At 37.6% G+C, this 17,007-nt stretch overlaps 3 protein-coding genes across 3 annotated transcripts in view; 1 reads left to right on the top strand and 2 right to left on the bottom strand.

The window, feature by feature from the left end:
• Nucleotides 1-3,217, top strand: part of lamp1b (lysosomal associated membrane protein 1b) — a 6,819-nt gene extending 3,602 nt beyond the window's left edge. The window contains exons 3-6 of the mRNA XM_036209830.1: nucleotides 1-115; nucleotides 723-789; nucleotides 2,086-2,253; nucleotides 2,324-3,217. The exon at nucleotides 1-115 is cut by the window's left edge and continues 5 nt beyond it. Of these exons, the coding sequence (XP_036065723.1) occupies nucleotides 1-115; nucleotides 723-789; nucleotides 2,086-2,253; nucleotides 2,324-2,463 (490 nt within the window). The 3' untranslated portion in view covers nucleotides 2,464-3,217. The remainder of the gene's footprint in view (nucleotides 116-722; nucleotides 790-2,085; nucleotides 2,254-2,323) is intronic.
• Nucleotides 3,218-4,350: 1,133 nt separating this feature from the next.
• LOC112155340 (growth hormone-regulated TBC protein 1-A) lies at nucleotides 4,351-10,179 on the bottom strand. The gene is made up of 8 exons (XM_024286884.2): nucleotides 10,004-10,179; nucleotides 9,439-9,584; nucleotides 9,208-9,366; nucleotides 9,009-9,133; nucleotides 6,684-6,780; nucleotides 6,197-6,369; nucleotides 5,944-6,129; nucleotides 4,351-5,132 (listed from the first exon to the last, which is right to left on the bottom strand). Exons 1-8 carry the CDS (start codon nucleotides 10,054-10,056, stop codon nucleotides 5,031-5,033), a joined length of 1,041 nt encoding a protein of 346 aa, XP_024142652.1. The 5' UTR covers nucleotides 10,057-10,179; the 3' UTR covers nucleotides 4,351-5,030.
• A 4,470-nt stretch (nucleotides 10,180-14,649) lies between these two features.
• The window catches only part of dcun1d2a (DCN1, defective in cullin neddylation 1, domain containing 2a), a 9,958-nt gene continuing 7,600 nt past the window's right edge, over nucleotides 14,650-17,007 (bottom strand). Inside the window, exon 7 of the mRNA XM_024286246.2 lies at nucleotides 14,650-15,852. Coding sequence (XP_024142014.1) covers nucleotides 15,773-15,852 — 80 coding nt within the window. The 3' untranslated portion in view covers nucleotides 14,650-15,772. The remainder of the gene's footprint in view (nucleotides 15,853-17,007) is intronic.

Below are 17,007 nucleotides of genomic sequence, written 5' to 3' on the forward strand. Positions count from 1 at the left end.
TGTAAATGTCGTGCCAAAGTCAACAAATGTGTCTGGTTCATGTGAGTCAGAGAGCGCCGTCCTGCAGCTCACCACAGACGGACAGATCAAAAACCTCACTTTTGTTTTTACTTTGGTAAGATCCACTCTCATCTGCTCTGCATGCAATTCATGAAATGGCCACTAGGTGGCGACAGAAACTTGAAAGGATCTGGATGTTTTTTTTTTTTTTAACTTTATTGAATATACCATCATTTACAGAACAACAAAAGCAAATTCGACCTAAAATTATTACAGCAATGGACATGTGAGTAGGAAATAAGTTAACTTAAGGTAAACAAAGAATACTAACGAGAAAAAAAAAATTCAACCAGGAAAGAACAAAGGTCCACAGTATGGTACGCTTTGGGAGTATGAATATTTTATAAAATGTATTTCATTTTGAATATTATTTATATATTTAATAAATCTAAAAAAATAGAAATCTTTTTTACTCTACATTTATGTATTTAGTTTGAAGTAATACATTAACAGTATTTTCTATGTCTTTACTATCAAAACTAAAATAGGTGATTATGTTTACATAAAAGAAAAATATTTAGGAGTCATTGCAAAAGCTACAATTATCAAAATTCGAAAATGTGACATTACACTTATTTGTTTGATAAATATTATGTAAGAGTGTTTTAGGTATTTGACTTTATTATATGATCTTGACTGAAGTTTTGCTCTTTTGCTTCCAGAATACGACGTCAAGTAAATACCACCTGAGTGAAGTTTCTCTGAACGTAACCTGGCCTGCAATAAAAAGTGAGTCCTATTCTATTAATTTAAACAATAGTTTTATCTGCTGGGGTGTCATCAGCTTTAATCTGAGCCTTTATGGAAATACTGTTTGTGTGGAAACATTATCTGGAAGCTGTTTTGTTTTAAGGATTTTTATTGCAGTACATGCACATCGATTAAGGCCATACAGGAGAACTGATCACAATCTTGCAATGAATCTTTTTATTTGCACTGATTTCATAAATGGAAATACGTACATTTATTGAGTTAAAATAACAATATAAGTAAAACCAATTATGTTTTTGCAGGTTTTATGACTCCCTTCCAAAAAAGTCAGAATTTAATTAGTCATTTTTAAGTTAAATTACACAAACGTAAAATATTGCTGCAAAAGATGCTAAAGACAAAAACTCCTCTGCAGTTAAAAACTCAAATCAACAAAGTTCATTGAAAACGTTTCAGCTGCGCCTGAAATTTATAAACATTTCAGTTTTGTGTTCATTTAGTTTAGAAAATGGGGTCTTTGAAAACGTTTGTGATGCTGATGTTCTATAAAAGCATCAGCAATCACGTCTCCGTGTCTGGCATCATGTGATCAGAGACTCTCCCAGTACGGTTAGGGTCACTATCTAGTAGAGCTGCGTCTGAATGATGGCTGCTTTCAGCGGTACTTCCACGTCACTGTGACAACTTGCTGTCAGAGGAGAGAGAAAATCAGAATGGAGGGCTTTTTTATTATTGCCTCAATAAAAATAAGAAAACTATTATAAAGTTCAGGAGAATGATCAGATTAGTTTTGGACTCCATCTGCTGATTGTGGCATTGAACGCATCACTTACTAAAGCTCAGTCTCTGATCGGTTGACGCGACTCGTCGTCTTTGCCAAAGTTCAGATATTTGAAGTCTGGATGCACTGAAACATGCCTTGTTTGTTTATTTGTTTAAGACCGGGACAGCATATATTAATATAACACTTATAATCTAATGTATTTGTATTTTTATCATTTAAGCTAGTTTCCATCTTTTGTCCCTATAGAACAGGTCGATGGTCTCTAAATACAAAGACAAGCTAGGATAGAAGAAATCAGACAACTGCACAATACAGATGGATTTGTCAGTAAAAAAAAACCACAAAAATGAATTAATAAACAATAAAAGCAACAATTGGAAGAAAACATGAACAAAAAAAGCCTGATCTTTGTACTGCAGAATACCTGATTTCGTCTGTACATTGACTTAACATTAAAACTGGATGCACAAATTGCCTAAATACAACTTAAAGGTCAGGTTTTCATTCTTCCCCTCCATGATCGTGTTCAGGTCCCTTCTTGGTGAAGAACAGCAGTCTGGATTATCTACGAGGAAGCCTGGGCCACTCCTACATGTGCCGCCAGGAGCAAACTCTGACCGTGACCACGGAGGTGTCCATCAACACCTTCCAGGTGCAGGTGCAGCCCTTCGGCCTGAAGGGGGAGCAGTTTGGAGCAGGTATGAGCTCCTCTGGACGTTCGCCGGCTGCTTCTCTTCCAAGCTCACGCGATGCCTGTTTGTTTGTCAGCTGAGGAGTGCCAGCTGGATGAAGACGACATGCTGATTCCCATCATCGTGGGAGCCGCCCTCGCCGGGCTCGTCATCATCGTGCTGGTGGCGTACCTCATCGGCAGGAAACGCAGCCACGCCGGCTACCAGACCATCTGAGGCCGGCCGGTCCTTGCTGGAATCAACCACTGTCTCCTGAGCTCCACCTGCCCTCCGCCCTCCATCCCCCCGACCCGTGTGTTTGCTGTTCTTTGCCTTTTTGAGTAACACTAATCACCTTCTCTTTCTGAACGTGCTTTCTGAGCAGAAACTCATCGTTGGTACAGGAAGGCAGGGACTGCTTGTGGATCAGAGGGTCCTCAGGCTGCGTTTTACTATTTATGATTTCTATGAAAGGGATTGTAGGATTTGAGTGGAACATTCTTACATTTTCTTGGACTAAAGACTGCTGTTGAAGAAAAAAAAAAGGGAATTTTTCTGCCATTTACACTCATTCAACCTTCGGTGACATTTATGCTAAACCTCATTAATCCACTGGGTGGGTTTGCCATGTATTTGCCCCGCCCCCTCTCCCGTGGGCCGTGGTGGCTGAAGTGAAGAGGTGCTGCGCTGAAAACCCGACACATTAGGAGACGGCCAAAATGCTCTGGTTAGTGTTTCAGTGCCTTCCACGCTGTTACAAGAACGGGATTAAAGTTAGGTCAGAAGGACAGAGGAAGCCCCTCCCTCATCGCCTGCTGCCATGAAAGGGACACGTTCCTGTCTCACAGATTTTGTTTACCTTAAAAAGAGTGCTCATGATTGTGTTTTGCCTCCAAAATCTTAACATCTATAAAGTGATTTCATGTTTTAGTGGGTTTATTTGAACTGTTTTTTTTTTTTAAAGATAATCAATAAAGGTTCAGGAATGCGACTGTGTTTCTTGGATTTATCTTCATGTGGTTCAGCCAGGGGCGGACTTAAGCTTTGGCAAAGGGGGCAATCGCCCTAAAGCAGGGGTGTCCAACTCAATCGCTCAAGGGGCCAAAATCCAAAACACACCCTAGGATAAACTTTTTTTTTAACACAGACAAAATGTTTAAAACTTTAAAACAGTAACTTTTTAAACATAATTATTAACTAGATATATATCATTACCTGTGATGATGCTAATGTGAATGCTGCAAACTGAATTTGGCTGCTAAAGATGCTGAAATTGATAGCTTAAAAACCCTGAAGCTAATAGCCAGCTAAAATATTAGCTAAATGCCAAAGTGACCAAAAAAAAAAAAACTAAGGTTAACCAAAACAGCTAGCATGTAACTTAAAAATAGCTAAACTTCATTATATCCCCCCGAAAACACCCAGCAAGTAGCTGAAATATTAGCTAAACTCCAAAATGGCCTAAAAAAATCTTAGTAAATGCCAAAATAGTTCAAAAAGCTAGCAGAATGGATTTTGTTTTGTTTAAAACTGTAACTTATTAACATAATTATGAATAATAAAAAGACAGGAATATTATTGCAGAATAAATCAACTTAAACCTTAAATAACTTTCAGTATTTTACTCTCCAAAAAATATATTTTGTCAAAATTATACAAGTTGGAAATGAGCACAAGATAACATCGGGCCATTAATAACAATAAAATGATCTGCAGCTCCAGATATAATCACCCAAGGGGCCAGATCCGGTCTCCGGGGCTTGACTTTGACACATGCCCTTAAGTGTCAGGGGGGCCCAACGTGAACACAAAATAAAAAAAGTATAACTTCTATTGTTACTAATATAATATACTTGAACTTTAGCTTGGTTTTTTTGCATTAAAAAATTGCCATTTTCAAAGTAAAAAATAGTTTATAACTTTTTGTAAAGATTCATATGACTTCCTTTCAAAATAAAAGACCCAGCATAACAGAATTTCAATCCAACAACCAGTTGGAAGTGTTTTGTCAGCAGTGATTTAAAACAGTTTACTTTACCATTTGTGGTCCATCTCAACCAGAAATTTGTAAATCTAACTGAACAAAATTAAATCAGAGGTAATTAAGTAACTTTTACCATGTTTTTTTATTATTATTATTTAAGGTGCACCAAAAATCCATATATTTCACCAAAAAATACTTTATGTTTAAAAAATGGCTCCAGAGCCGCATGTTGCAGACCCCTGGACTAGTCCATCAACAGCAGGTTAGCTAGCAGAGATTTATAAGAGATGATAAAAGGAAAAGACGATGAGAAAGCAATAAATTTAAAAAAAAGTGTACAATGACAAAACAGGAAAAATGAAATCAAAGAAATTCTAAAGTATATAAAGTCAAAAAGGACAAAAAAGATAATTTTGAGAATAATTCTTAATTTATTTCATTGCCGTCATTTTGTAGTAAATTATTTTGTTCCATCATTCAAGTATTTTCTTTTTCCTTTGGTAAAAGCTGACAGAAAAAACAGAAGACTCATTTGTTTGGACTAGATGGTAACAGATTATTCATTAAGTTTTTTTCAAAGTAAAAACAATGTCTATAAAATAGATGTATTTAAGATTTAAATTTTTATCAAAACATTTGGATTCTTGACATTGATGCTGTCTAAAGGTGGATGTCTTTCGCTACTGTAGAGGGCCCATGTTATTGGTCACATGTGGACCCTGAGTCCGGCCTCGGGTCCAGTGGTTGTTCTGTCTGACGGGATTATGGGACGGGAGGAAAGCTTGATCAAAAATAATGATAATAATAAAGTTGTAGAACTTCATGATCGTCTGGACTCCTCCTCCAGGATTTGTTGTCTGCATTTCTCTCTCAACTTGTGGATCGTTGACATCGACAGGCTGCCGGGTTCTGTGAAGATCTTCTGCAGAAATAAAATAAAGATTTGTTTGATTTTTTTTTCTTAGGATATTGTGTTAAATCCAAAGACAAAGCTAAAATGTTCTTGTGGCATTTTTCTGATGATTAAAAACATATAAATAACATTAAAACTGTATCTGTCAGTATTTCTTTATTCAAATTGTTGTGACTTTAGAGCAGAAAAAATAAATGTTTAAAAAAGAGCTTATTTGTGAAAGAAAATTCACTGCGTGGGAACGCACACCAACGGGAAGGGTTAAGGGTCAGGATTGCTCCAACAGTTCTTCTTACAACTCAGAGTTTAATTTTTTATTAATTCTAGCTGCTCTGCAGATACTATGTCCTAGAAAATGACACAGGTTTTTTTTTTTTTTAAACTGCATCATCATATTAGAAGGTCACTGGAAACACAGTGATTGAAGTGGGACTTAGTAGTAATTATTTCTGAAACTCTTGTTTTTTTTCTAAATTACAATAATTTAGATGTTGGCCTCTAATTTACAGGACACAGTAGAAATCCAGTGTTTTTACTGAGTGTGTTCAGTCAGTCCTGCACATGCATCTGATGGCTGTGGATCCAAAACTCTTGTTCTCTTGTTTTTCTTGCTTTTTTGAATAAATCTTTTTGCTTAAATTATAAATTTGGCTTTATTTATTTATTTTTTTTCCTGGGTTAAAGTACCAAAAAAGAGAGCAGAACTGGCAGTGCATTTGCAAAGGAAAGCCTCTAAACCATCTGAACACAGAGGCTTTCTGGGTATTGTATCTGGACTGGAGTCACCCGTGTTCAGCAGGTTCCCGGCCTTTCTTCTCACCTGCATGAAAGCGTGGCAGTCCATGGTGAACGCTCCACAGGTCATCTGCTTGAAGCATTCACAGACGTCGGGCAGAGAGCGTGCTCTCAGGATCTCCGGCTGGTGATGAAGGATGAGCGTCAGAGCCACTCGGAACAGAACTTTGGATCCCTCGTAGAACAGACAGTCCCAGATCCTCAGAACCGTCTGTGAGAGCACAAACAACGCCCGTCACGACCTTCAAAAACGCAGTTTCATCTGGTCATTTTCTCACCTCGATTGGAAGAATGTCAATGTAGAGACAGATGAACCAGCGGGACACCACTAGAGTCCATATGCCCGGATACTGGGCCATGAGCTGTCCCACGGCGGGGGCTTTGGCCTTCACCAGCTCCCCCAACACCTCCTGGTCTGTCTTGAGCCCCAACATGGCAGGACTGTAGTAATCTGTGGAAGTAGGTCACACATGTTCACTTATATTCTTCCACAAATGATTTCTGGCAAATACACTGACGTGTGAACCTATACTTACTGATAAATGCAGAATTTGATAAATTTAATTTATAAACAGATTTAAAATCAGTTTATCAGTAAATATTGATGCTTATAGTATAAAAATAATTTCATTTTTTTTACAGAATTAATCATTTTGTCTAGTTTTGTGCTGCAAATAAATAACTGCTCTGTTTTGTCACCGTTTTCTTCAAAGTTGACCATAACCAGCAGGATTCTGTGTGTGCGACTTGTTCTTGCAAATTTACCAGGAAGTATTCTGCCTAACAAAGCATCCATGAGCCAGAAGGACTTTTCTTCATCTTTGGTGATGATGATGAGGTACCCAGCAATAAAGTTCATTCCCTGAAACGGACACGCCCAGATGCACAGACACACGTTAGAACATTGTATTCACATGGTCCAATTAGCATGAATTTACAATACATGTTTGCATATAAACCCGTCTCATTTAGTACTTGTATAGTCAAATTTTCCAAAAATGAATCCTCAAAATGTATATGATTACAAATCAAGTGTTACTCAAATGCATAATTTATATTTTTTCAAGTGTATGGATAAAAGTGATTTAAAAATGATAACAAACAATAATAATAAATCGATGAGATAAAAAGTAACTCATCCAATAGCATCAACAGGAAGACACTAAGCTAAATGAGAGACCTCACTGAGCAACAACAAACTCAGTTTTTGAGTCGTACCATGAGTCAAGAATGCACCCTCATGAATGTAAATATAGAGGGTAAGGGCTATAGTTAAATATTTAAAAAAATAAAACTCTCCTACAAACAGAAAATGCTTGAAAAAAAATATCTTCTTAGAAAACTGGTGTCAGAAGTGGGATGTGGTCCCCTTGGTGAAGCTGTGTTACTGATGACCATCCATCCATCCAATATTAAATTTAGAGTTGCTGTAAATTCCGACAGTTAATTTATCAAAGTAATCACATAGATGAGAATCCTCCATTGAAATTGTTTATATGAACATATTTTCATGGTGGGGAAACATTAACATAAAAAAAAGGTTTTCTGCAGAAACACAGCCGGGTCTATGAAGATGTAAATTCATATTGTTTATCGAGCCACAGAAACTTTTTTACTATAAGAAAAAACAGAAAAGAATTGTAAAATTAAATCTTCAGGAACCAAAGCAGATTTACAATTCAGAACACTTCCATGTCCTTTTGGAAAAAGACAATGAGCATTATTTAAAGAAGAATAACAGATTCAATAGTTCCTTACAGACTATTTTTGTGTTATTTTATGCAGCTTATGATTTCAAATGATCAAACATCAAGAATGTATCAATACTTTAAGCTCGCAGGAGAGAGTGCAAACCAGGGATAGGTGACTTTAATGATGGGAGAGACAATGTTTCTTCCTCACTACCAGAGGACCGCTCTGACCGCTCACTTCCATGAATGAGATAGGAAAAAGGGTACCATTTTAATAAGACCAAAATCTTTGTGAGCTTTATTTATAGGGATATGAACATTAACACGCAAGATTAATCAAAAAGAATTATCGCGTTAATATGTGTTAATGGAAATTAATCGAGGAAACAGTCCTTCGCTTTAAGTCGGTGGTTCAAGCTTCCAAGGCGTGCATCAAAACATTTTGTCGGGTATTATCCCGCTTACACCATGGTCAATTACAAAAGAAATAAATATTCTATTGCTTTTTAGTACTTTAATCTTGATATTTTTATGGTTTTTCACAAAAAGCGACTATGTGGTCCAGTGCCATATTGTACAAATACATTTTACCTGGTAAAACATTGCGATTAATCGTGATTTATCCCAACACAAAAGTGCGATTAATCAGATTTTTTTTTTGTAATCGATTGACAGCAGTAATGAAAAATAAATGTTCTAAATGTAGAGTCTCATGTGGGATTTCATATTGTAATTATTTGGAGAGGATAAGTGGTCGTCAAATACTGAGACAAAAAAAAAATTATAGCGATTAATCGCGATTAATTTTTTCCAGGTTTGCGATTAATTCGTATTTTTTGAAAAATTGATTCCCGGCCCTATTTATTTTTTAAACCCGACTTCTTCGCTGGAGGCCACCAGTGTTTGCTAGCGCCATCTACAGGGGAATCATGTATTTACAGTTTGGAATTAGTTCTACAGTAGAGGAAATACGACTAAAAATGTATGAGGGCCACGTTGAATGAGGAGTTGCCTATCCCTGACATAAACAAAGGAATGCTGGGATAGCAACATGGGATTACTTCCGTACCACAACCCAGAGGTGAATTTCTAATGAGCTCCTGCAAAAAAATATGACAGGTTTTTTTTCAGATGTTGACTAAAAACTTCATAATCAAAGCTAAAAGATCACTGGAAGTGAATTTACAATAAAAAAATGTAGTTGGAGTGGGACTTGTGTTAAAATGTTAACCATCAATCTTTTTATAGTTATTGAAACTAGCTAGAACAATATGTCATTACAAATACAAATGTTCAGCCTTCACTAAAATAAATCTATTTTGCTAACCGGTTAGCTTAAACTCAGAGTAGCATGTGACGTCACTTCCTTTTGGTCGAACAGACGATGAGCTTTCTTCACCTGACAGTATCCCACATCCGGATTGTGGTGTCCGTACGCCAGCAGGACGTTGTGCAGCACCTTCTGCAGGCCCGCCTCAGCATGGCTCTGGAAGAAGACGTTGTCAGGAAAGGTCCGATGCATGTCTGTTCAAAGACGACACCTGTAACGCTGGAGGTGCAGGAGGAGTCTGAAGAATGAACTGACAGCTTCGTCCCACCTGTGTGGATGGTTTCCTTCAGCTTGGCGTCGGGCTCCATGGCCAGCAGAGACTGGTAATAACCAGGCTTACTCTCCATTTTCTGCTGGGCGCCACTGGCCGCCATCCAGATCTTCGCTCTGTGTTCACTGGGAACACCTTTACGCACAAATCTCTTCACTTCCCAAAAAGATTAGTTTGAGTTACTCGTGTATTCCCAAAGCTTCAAATCAACAATGCGTTCTTTGACACCTGTCAGGTTCTTCTCCACCTCGGGTTTCTGCTGGAGAAGCTGCGACCACCTCATTGACCTCCTGTTGAGGACGCCCACGTACTGGTTCATCATCTCCTTGTAGGAGTCGAAATCGTGAGGTCTCTCGAAGCCATAGGGGTCGACCCTGCCAGGACCAATGACAGCATCACGATGGCCCTCCACAAACCACACCCGTCTGTTTTTACCTCTGCTCAAACACACTGTCACATCAGCGGGGTCAGGTTTCTACAGCAGAGGGGATCGAATGCCTCTGCTGGATGAATACTTCAGCAATACGCTACAAATAAACGGGAGTTAGGAACAAAAGATGCTTATGTTCGTACTTTTCCATGGTTGAAACAAAGCTGGACTCATTTTTAACGGTCAGAGAGGAACCCGGCTGACGCAAACGAAAGGTCACAGATGAGGAAGCAGCATTCAAATCCATGTTCACATTCAAATTCTGACTGTCGGAAAGCAAAAGCTTGACATAAAAACATTTTTATGAACTAGAAATAAATGTAAAGGTAAAGCGTGAAGCCCAGGACAGAGGAAAGAGTCTACCTCTCGCTGCTGTGACCCGACTGCGGCCTGTTGTCAGTCGCTTCTCTTTCCATCGCCCTTCATACGCTGCAGGGGAAATCAGTCCAGCAAAGCCACCAACAAAGCCAAAAAAAAGCTTATTTCATCTTTGTTGCCTTGAAAAGAAAAAGGCTGATCTGAAGGGAAACAACAAAGCAGGCTGAATATGAGTGTCTCACCTTACAGCAGCAGAGGGGAGGGGCTTGCTGCAATGGTAACATCCACAGGTGTGCACTGTGTTTGCACACAAAACAAGTGAGGAAGAACAGCACAAGTGTTTGCATATGCGTTGTGTTACACGTCACTGTACATAATGGTACACAGAGGCAGAAACAAGAGCTAAAACAAGATAAAATGAAATTGTTATACTGACAAATGCACATCTTTTCGTCAATAAATGATAATAAATTAAATTATTTATCTATAATGGAAAGAAATAAAAACTGTCTGCGTGATTGAGCTGTTGGGAAAGTATCTGACTGTAAACAAAGTTTAAAACCCAAGATAAGACAAACAAAAGTCTAAAAAAGCTTTCCAAAGCGATGTGACTTTGTTCAAACTCACACCAACCATGCGTGCTAATGCACACTTGCATCAAGGATGCTACATCCTAGTTCTACCTATTTAATAATACCGGGTCACACCGCTCCATTAAAGGGCTGTTGGTCGCTGGTTTTGGTGGTGTCTCAAAAAACATGTCTTAAAAGACAAAAGAAAGGTCTTTTAAAATGAAGTAGAGGATGAGTGGTCCATGTTATTATGACTTAAATATATTTAAGCTGAAGCTGTGATCTATGGATTATCTAAAAAATAAAAGTCCATTTACTTTTGGGGTTCCTCAGGGATCTAGTCTAGGGTTTTGTTCACTTTTCATCCTCTACCTACAAGCAGGAACTGGACCATTGACTGTGGAGATGTCCAAACTCCCATCCTACTTCCTAACTACTGAAAAACTATACAGTGCAGGACTATCCAGTGTCCTGGATTTTAAAAGCGATTCAGACACCATGCTCACTACTTTTATTTTTTTAAGCGGCAAGTATGATGTCATCGATTTCTCGAAGTGAAACTCCAATCAATACTAACATTTTACGTCTATTTATGAATCCAGTGTTCTGATGATGAAAACGTTGATGTTTATTTAAAAAGTAGTTTCAAATGCAATGCATTCTGGTCTATGTTTGCCAGTGTTGTGAGCATCACAGGTTTTTCGCAAAGACTTCTGGGACTCAATTTGGGAATTGTACTTTGGGACAGCACTACAAAATGAAGAAGACACTATATAGAGAGTAGGGAAGGAATTCTGAAGTGGTGAAGTAGTTCTTTAGGGATCTTTAGGTGTCCTGTAATGATGAGGTCATCAGTTCGGCTCACGGGAAATTGAAGCTTACACTCAGTTTGCGAGTATCATACCATCCTTTTTTGAGATACCTAGGTTGTGTAGTTTCTGCTTTATCTGTGAATATTTTAAGTCAGTTGCCGTCCAATTGGGTTTTATAAGGTTGATGGTTATTATTAGTAGAGACGAACACTGTAGGAGCTCCAAAATCCATGGATTGCTGATTTTTTATTCTTTTTGTTATAAGGGATACGTGTTTTAAAAACGTGTATTTAGACTTTTTTATGGGGCATATCTGTTTAACAAAGTAGGAAAAAGTCAGGTTTTCACCAGATAATATTCATGATCTAAGTTCAAAGTGGCTGAAAAGAAAACTCTGATGACCCAGCATTCTAGCAGCATTTAAACGCATCATTTACACCCAAATCTTGGAGACGTGAAAGGAGTCTCACATCATATTTGTGGGTAAATGTGTTTTTGTGTGTGCGTAACAAGCGATTTGTGCATCATTTGTAAAGATTTGTGTGTCTAAGTTTGTTTTAAGCTGCTGTAATTTAATTTTGTGTGTAAATTTTATTTTTTTTATATTTTGTGATTTTTCTGAATGCACAATTGCAAGTGAACAAAATATATTGTATGTGTTGCAAATCAAGAGTTACGCACACACAAATCAGATGCAACTCCATGAAACCAGCACACGTTGTAGCCCAAACGGTTGAGTCTTTTATTTCATTTATTTTGAGAGGTGAAATAGATTTGTTTTTAGTTAAAATCCTCACTCATACACTGGTTTGGGATCTCAGTTCAGCAGAAGAAGAGTATTTTCTTCTAACCAATTTCCCATAAAAACTAAATATTGCTGAATTCCTTCACGTCTGAGTTTCACAAAATGGAAAATTAATCATAATGAAACTAAAGATTAGAAAGAGTGTCCAAAGCTGTTTGACCCTGTTTGAACGTCAAATCAGCATCAGTTTCTACCTCACAGACACACTCCACTCTGTGACTGTGTTTCTTTGACCTTAATGGAATATAAATCTAAATATGAAACATTATCTGACATAAATAAAACCCAAAGATTATCTCAGAATCTTTACGGCAGGGAAACCTGAGGAGTGTGAAGGACAAAAGTAAACACTAACATTATCCTAAAGGAGACCAAACCTCTGGACATTTGAACCCTATCGGTGACTTTTGTAAAACCACATCACATTCATCATGGACAAAATGTTGTATAATTTACAACACATTAGATCTCTTTTGGGAATTTTTACTGGGAGTTGTCAGGGATGGTGGTGGAGGACCCAAATGCAGGAGACGGGACATGGTGGCAGAAACTCAAACATTTACTTCATAAACTTAAACATGACAAAACCAGGAGACCAAACCAGTGACAGAGCAGAGCAGATGACCTGACTGAAAACTTAAATCTACTGGGCTGATTAACTAAATGAAGACAGCTGTGGATGATTGACCTGAACATGGTGAGACTGACAGAGAACAATGACAAAACCGAAGCGCTGGATCACGACAGAAGTTTGTCTTTTAAAGAGTAAATGTGACTATCACACAGCTCTGATAAAAAAGATCAAAAGGAACAAAGAAGTTCTAGATTTAGATGTTTGTAAAGGATACAGATACGTAAAAACAAATCAATGTAGTTCTGAGAGTAACAGAAGTATGGTTAAAAAACACCAATCTGAACAATGTCTTGTTTTTTATGTTGGTCAAGTATAAAGGTATAACATTGATTAGGAAGTAAAGAAAGGCTTAGTGATAAACTGTCAGTTTCTCTTCCTGTTGTGTCTCTACTGTCTTTGTTTTTTTATGTACAGCACTGTTCAAAGTATAATTTGTAGTTTTGTTGTTTTGTTTTTTGCAGTTTAGCCAATGCGGCTTAGGATTTTTTTCTTCTTGAAGATGCACTTTTTGGCTGCTGTGACTTGTACTCCGGGGGAAATTATACTTCAGTGCGACTTATACTCCAGTACAATATATACTACAGTGTGAATTATACTTCAGTAACACTTATACTACAATACAATATATTCTCCAGTGCAAATCATACTCCCATACCACTTATACTTCAGTACCACTTATACTCCAGTACAATATATACTCCAGTATGAATTATACTCCATTACCACTTATACTCCAGTACAATATATACTACAGTGCGAATCATACTCCACTACAATGTTACTCCAGTACAACATATACTCTAGTACAAATTATACTTCAGTGCATCTTAAACTCCAGTACAACTTGTACTCCAGTACAAATTATTCTCCAATTCCACTTATACTCCAGTGAAACTTTCAGTCCAGTACAACTTATACTCCAGTGAAACTTTTACTCCGGTGCAATATATACTCTAAAAAATACAGTACATGTGATGCAAACAAAAGCTCGTCCAATCACAAGCTTGTTTCAGTTCCAATTGGCTGAAGGTGAATCACAGAAAGGATGTGTGTTTAGTGGACTGAAACATACATAACTAATTTTCCCCACATTCATGAATAAATTAATGTTACACTTTTTTGGAGCCACAAATATAAACAGCCTAAAAGACACAAAAGCCCAGGCTTTAATATTTGAAGTTGTTTTACCAAGACATTTTGTTTTGGTTGCTTAAAGTCCCACTCTGATAAAAATTGTGTTTTTTTTGTCTTTTTTTTTTTACATGGCTTCTGGTGATGGATCACAATTATGAAGCAAACTAGCTTAAAATTGCATTTCTGAGTAAATATTTATTCAAATTAGGAGCAGACAAACACAACATGCTGTTGGAAAAAGGTTGTTTGTGACATAGAAAACATGCTGAGTGGATTGTAGACAAATAGCTCCATCTACCTTTTTTTCCTTGTTTAAACTGACATCACATTCAAACCTGTTCGTTGGGATAGCAACAATATTGCTCGCCGTTTTTACTGTTCCAGTTATTTTAGGCCGTATGTTAGTGGGACAGCGTTTAAACATAGGGATGATGGAATATGAGTGCAGGCTTACTCCATGAAAGCAGTCCCACAACAGTTTTTTTTTAATATTTTGGCTGAAAAGAGCATAATAATGATGGGAATGCTTGTAAAATACATCTCAAGAGGATCAGAGTGAGAGTATTACCACAAAGTTAGTAGAATCTTTTATGGATCGATTCATGGACCATATATGGAGATCCGTGTTGAATCGTGTGACAAACACGTTTGTCGATGGTTCTAAAAACTGTTAACCATCTGAATCTTCAGAAATCATGTGTTTACTGTAACAAACAAACTAAACACAACAGTGATTATGAAAAAAACTCATGCTTTATTCATCTTTCTTAAATGAACAATATACTTATGCTCCTTACATGTTGATCGACAATATATTCTGATGTTCCTTACTTTCAGTAACACTGAGGAGATGGGTTGAACAGAAACATAAATATCAGACAGGTTGTTGTTTTTTTCTTAAGGCGTATACTTGTCCTGTTGTTGCCTTCTTTAGTGTCCTGACTCCACACTCCTCTCGTTGCCAAAACATACAGATATGTACCATGCAATTGCAAAATTCTGCCTTTTCTCTGAGATGCTGCTAAACGAACACAATCCTCCAGGGGTGTAAAGAGTAAAAAACCAAAGTTTTTTTTTAATGATGGAAAGGACAAACTGAGATTATTCAGACAAACAAATAGCACAAACCAGCATTCACTATCTTGATTAAAGCCTTTCCTTAAGTGAAATGTGTTGATCAAAGCGGCCTGCTGTGACTTTAAAAAGAACAAAAACATGGGTTTAACATGCTTTCAATGACGAGCTCACGACTCCATGACTGAACACCCATCGAACAATTAAACCAACAGCATATTCATCCACGATACTGAGGCGTCCTGTTAGAGATCTTAGCATTTACTGTACATAAAACAATCATCCTTTGCATTTATAAACTGAGCATCTTATATTATTCTTCATATAGTTCATCTTTGTAAACTGTCCCATTAGATACAGTATGTACAGTAAAAACTGCATCAGTTCTGTCGGTGCTGGTGTGGTGAGCACTCTGAAGTGAGAGTAAGACATGGGATGTTGGCGCTGCCGCTCCACAGCCTCGGTTAGGAAGAATCTTTCAAACGCGCAGCTCCTTCTTCCCCCGGACATTTAGAGCGCAAACGAACGCTGCGCCCCTGAAGCGGCGCGGCGTCCAGGGCGCTGAGAGTCCGGCCGTGTCCACGTCGGTCAGAAAAGCCAGCCAGGCGTTCGATTCCCAGCAGGCGGGTTCCTGACGGATTCAAGTGCTTCATGTTTTCTCCTTGAAGTCTACAATTTTTTTCTTCTTCTTCTTTTGTACAAGTCTTTAAAAAAAATCACAATGTTCCTGTAAAAGAAACAGAGTTCTGTTCTTTCTCGTTTCCAGTTGGAATCCGTCTGGGTTTAGAGAGTTTTACGTTTGGATCCTGTAACAATTGGTCGGGCAAATTCCACAAAATCGTCAATAAGAACCGGCCACGCCCCTGAAACAAAACACAAACAGCTTCAGTGTGAGCCACAGACTTCACTACTTAGTAATTGTGCGGTTTTCTTTTTGAACAACTGTTCAAATCTAGAAAATTCCCAGAATTCTTTGGGAAAAATACATTGATGGGTTGTGTCTCAATTCCTCCCTAACCCCTAACTAATATATATAGTGCAGGACTATAGTGTGCTGGATTGTAAAGGTAATTCGGACACTATGCTCACTATTTTCTTCGTTTTCTAAACACCGGAAATGACGTCAACGATTTCACGAAGTGAAAATCAAATAAATACGAATATTTCACAACATTTATTTATGACTCCACTGTGTTCTGATGCTGAAAATATGGATGGTTTATTTAAATATTACATTTAAACATGTTTTTTTGTTAGAAATTGTTCGACCACAATGCGTTGTGGTCTATATTCTATAATCTAGTGAGCATCGATGCATGCTAGTTATTTGCAAAGACTTCTGGGAAATTTCGAGTGCCCTTGATTTTGGAATTAGTAGATTTGGACAGGACTAGAAATGGCAAACACACTTTATAGTGGTTAGGGGGGAAATTCTGACACAACCAAGGTTAATTGGTGAATATAGACCACAATGCATTGGGTTTTAACCATTTTTCATTCATGTTATATTTTATAAATAGAAATCAAAGGATTCATAACTAGTTTTTGTAAAATGTTTTTACTATACTTCGGGAAATCTGTGATGTCACATTTAGTATTTAGATAAAAAATAGTAGTGAGTCTGAATTGCTTTGAAAATCCAGAGCATAGGAAGTTAGGGAGGGAATAATATCAACCACGGGTTCCTCTGGAGGATGTTGTTGTGCTCACCTTCCTCGTCATAGTTTGACATGTCGTCTGCAATCATGTTACCAAAGTCCAACAATAAGTTCCATGTGTCCTTAGGGATGGATCGTTTATGGTGTTCCTGAAACAGCAGAAATCAGTCTGAACAACAACCAGGACTAAAGCTAACATGTAGCTTCATTTATTGATGAGTCCATCATTGTGTTCTCTGTAGTGGTACCCAACCTTTTAATGTCAGTCAATATTTTTACCTATTGGTCTGTATGAGACTTAAGTGGCGTCCATTTTTTTTTTTTCCAGTTTCCCTGAACATTTGAAGGTAAAGTGCATCT

Source organism: Oryzias melastigma, linkage group LG21 (genome assembly GCF_002922805.2).
Source record: "Oryzias melastigma strain HK-1 linkage group LG21, ASM292280v2, whole genome shotgun sequence".
NCBI classification, from domain to species: Eukaryota; Metazoa; Chordata; class Actinopteri; order Beloniformes; family Adrianichthyidae; genus Oryzias; species Oryzias melastigma.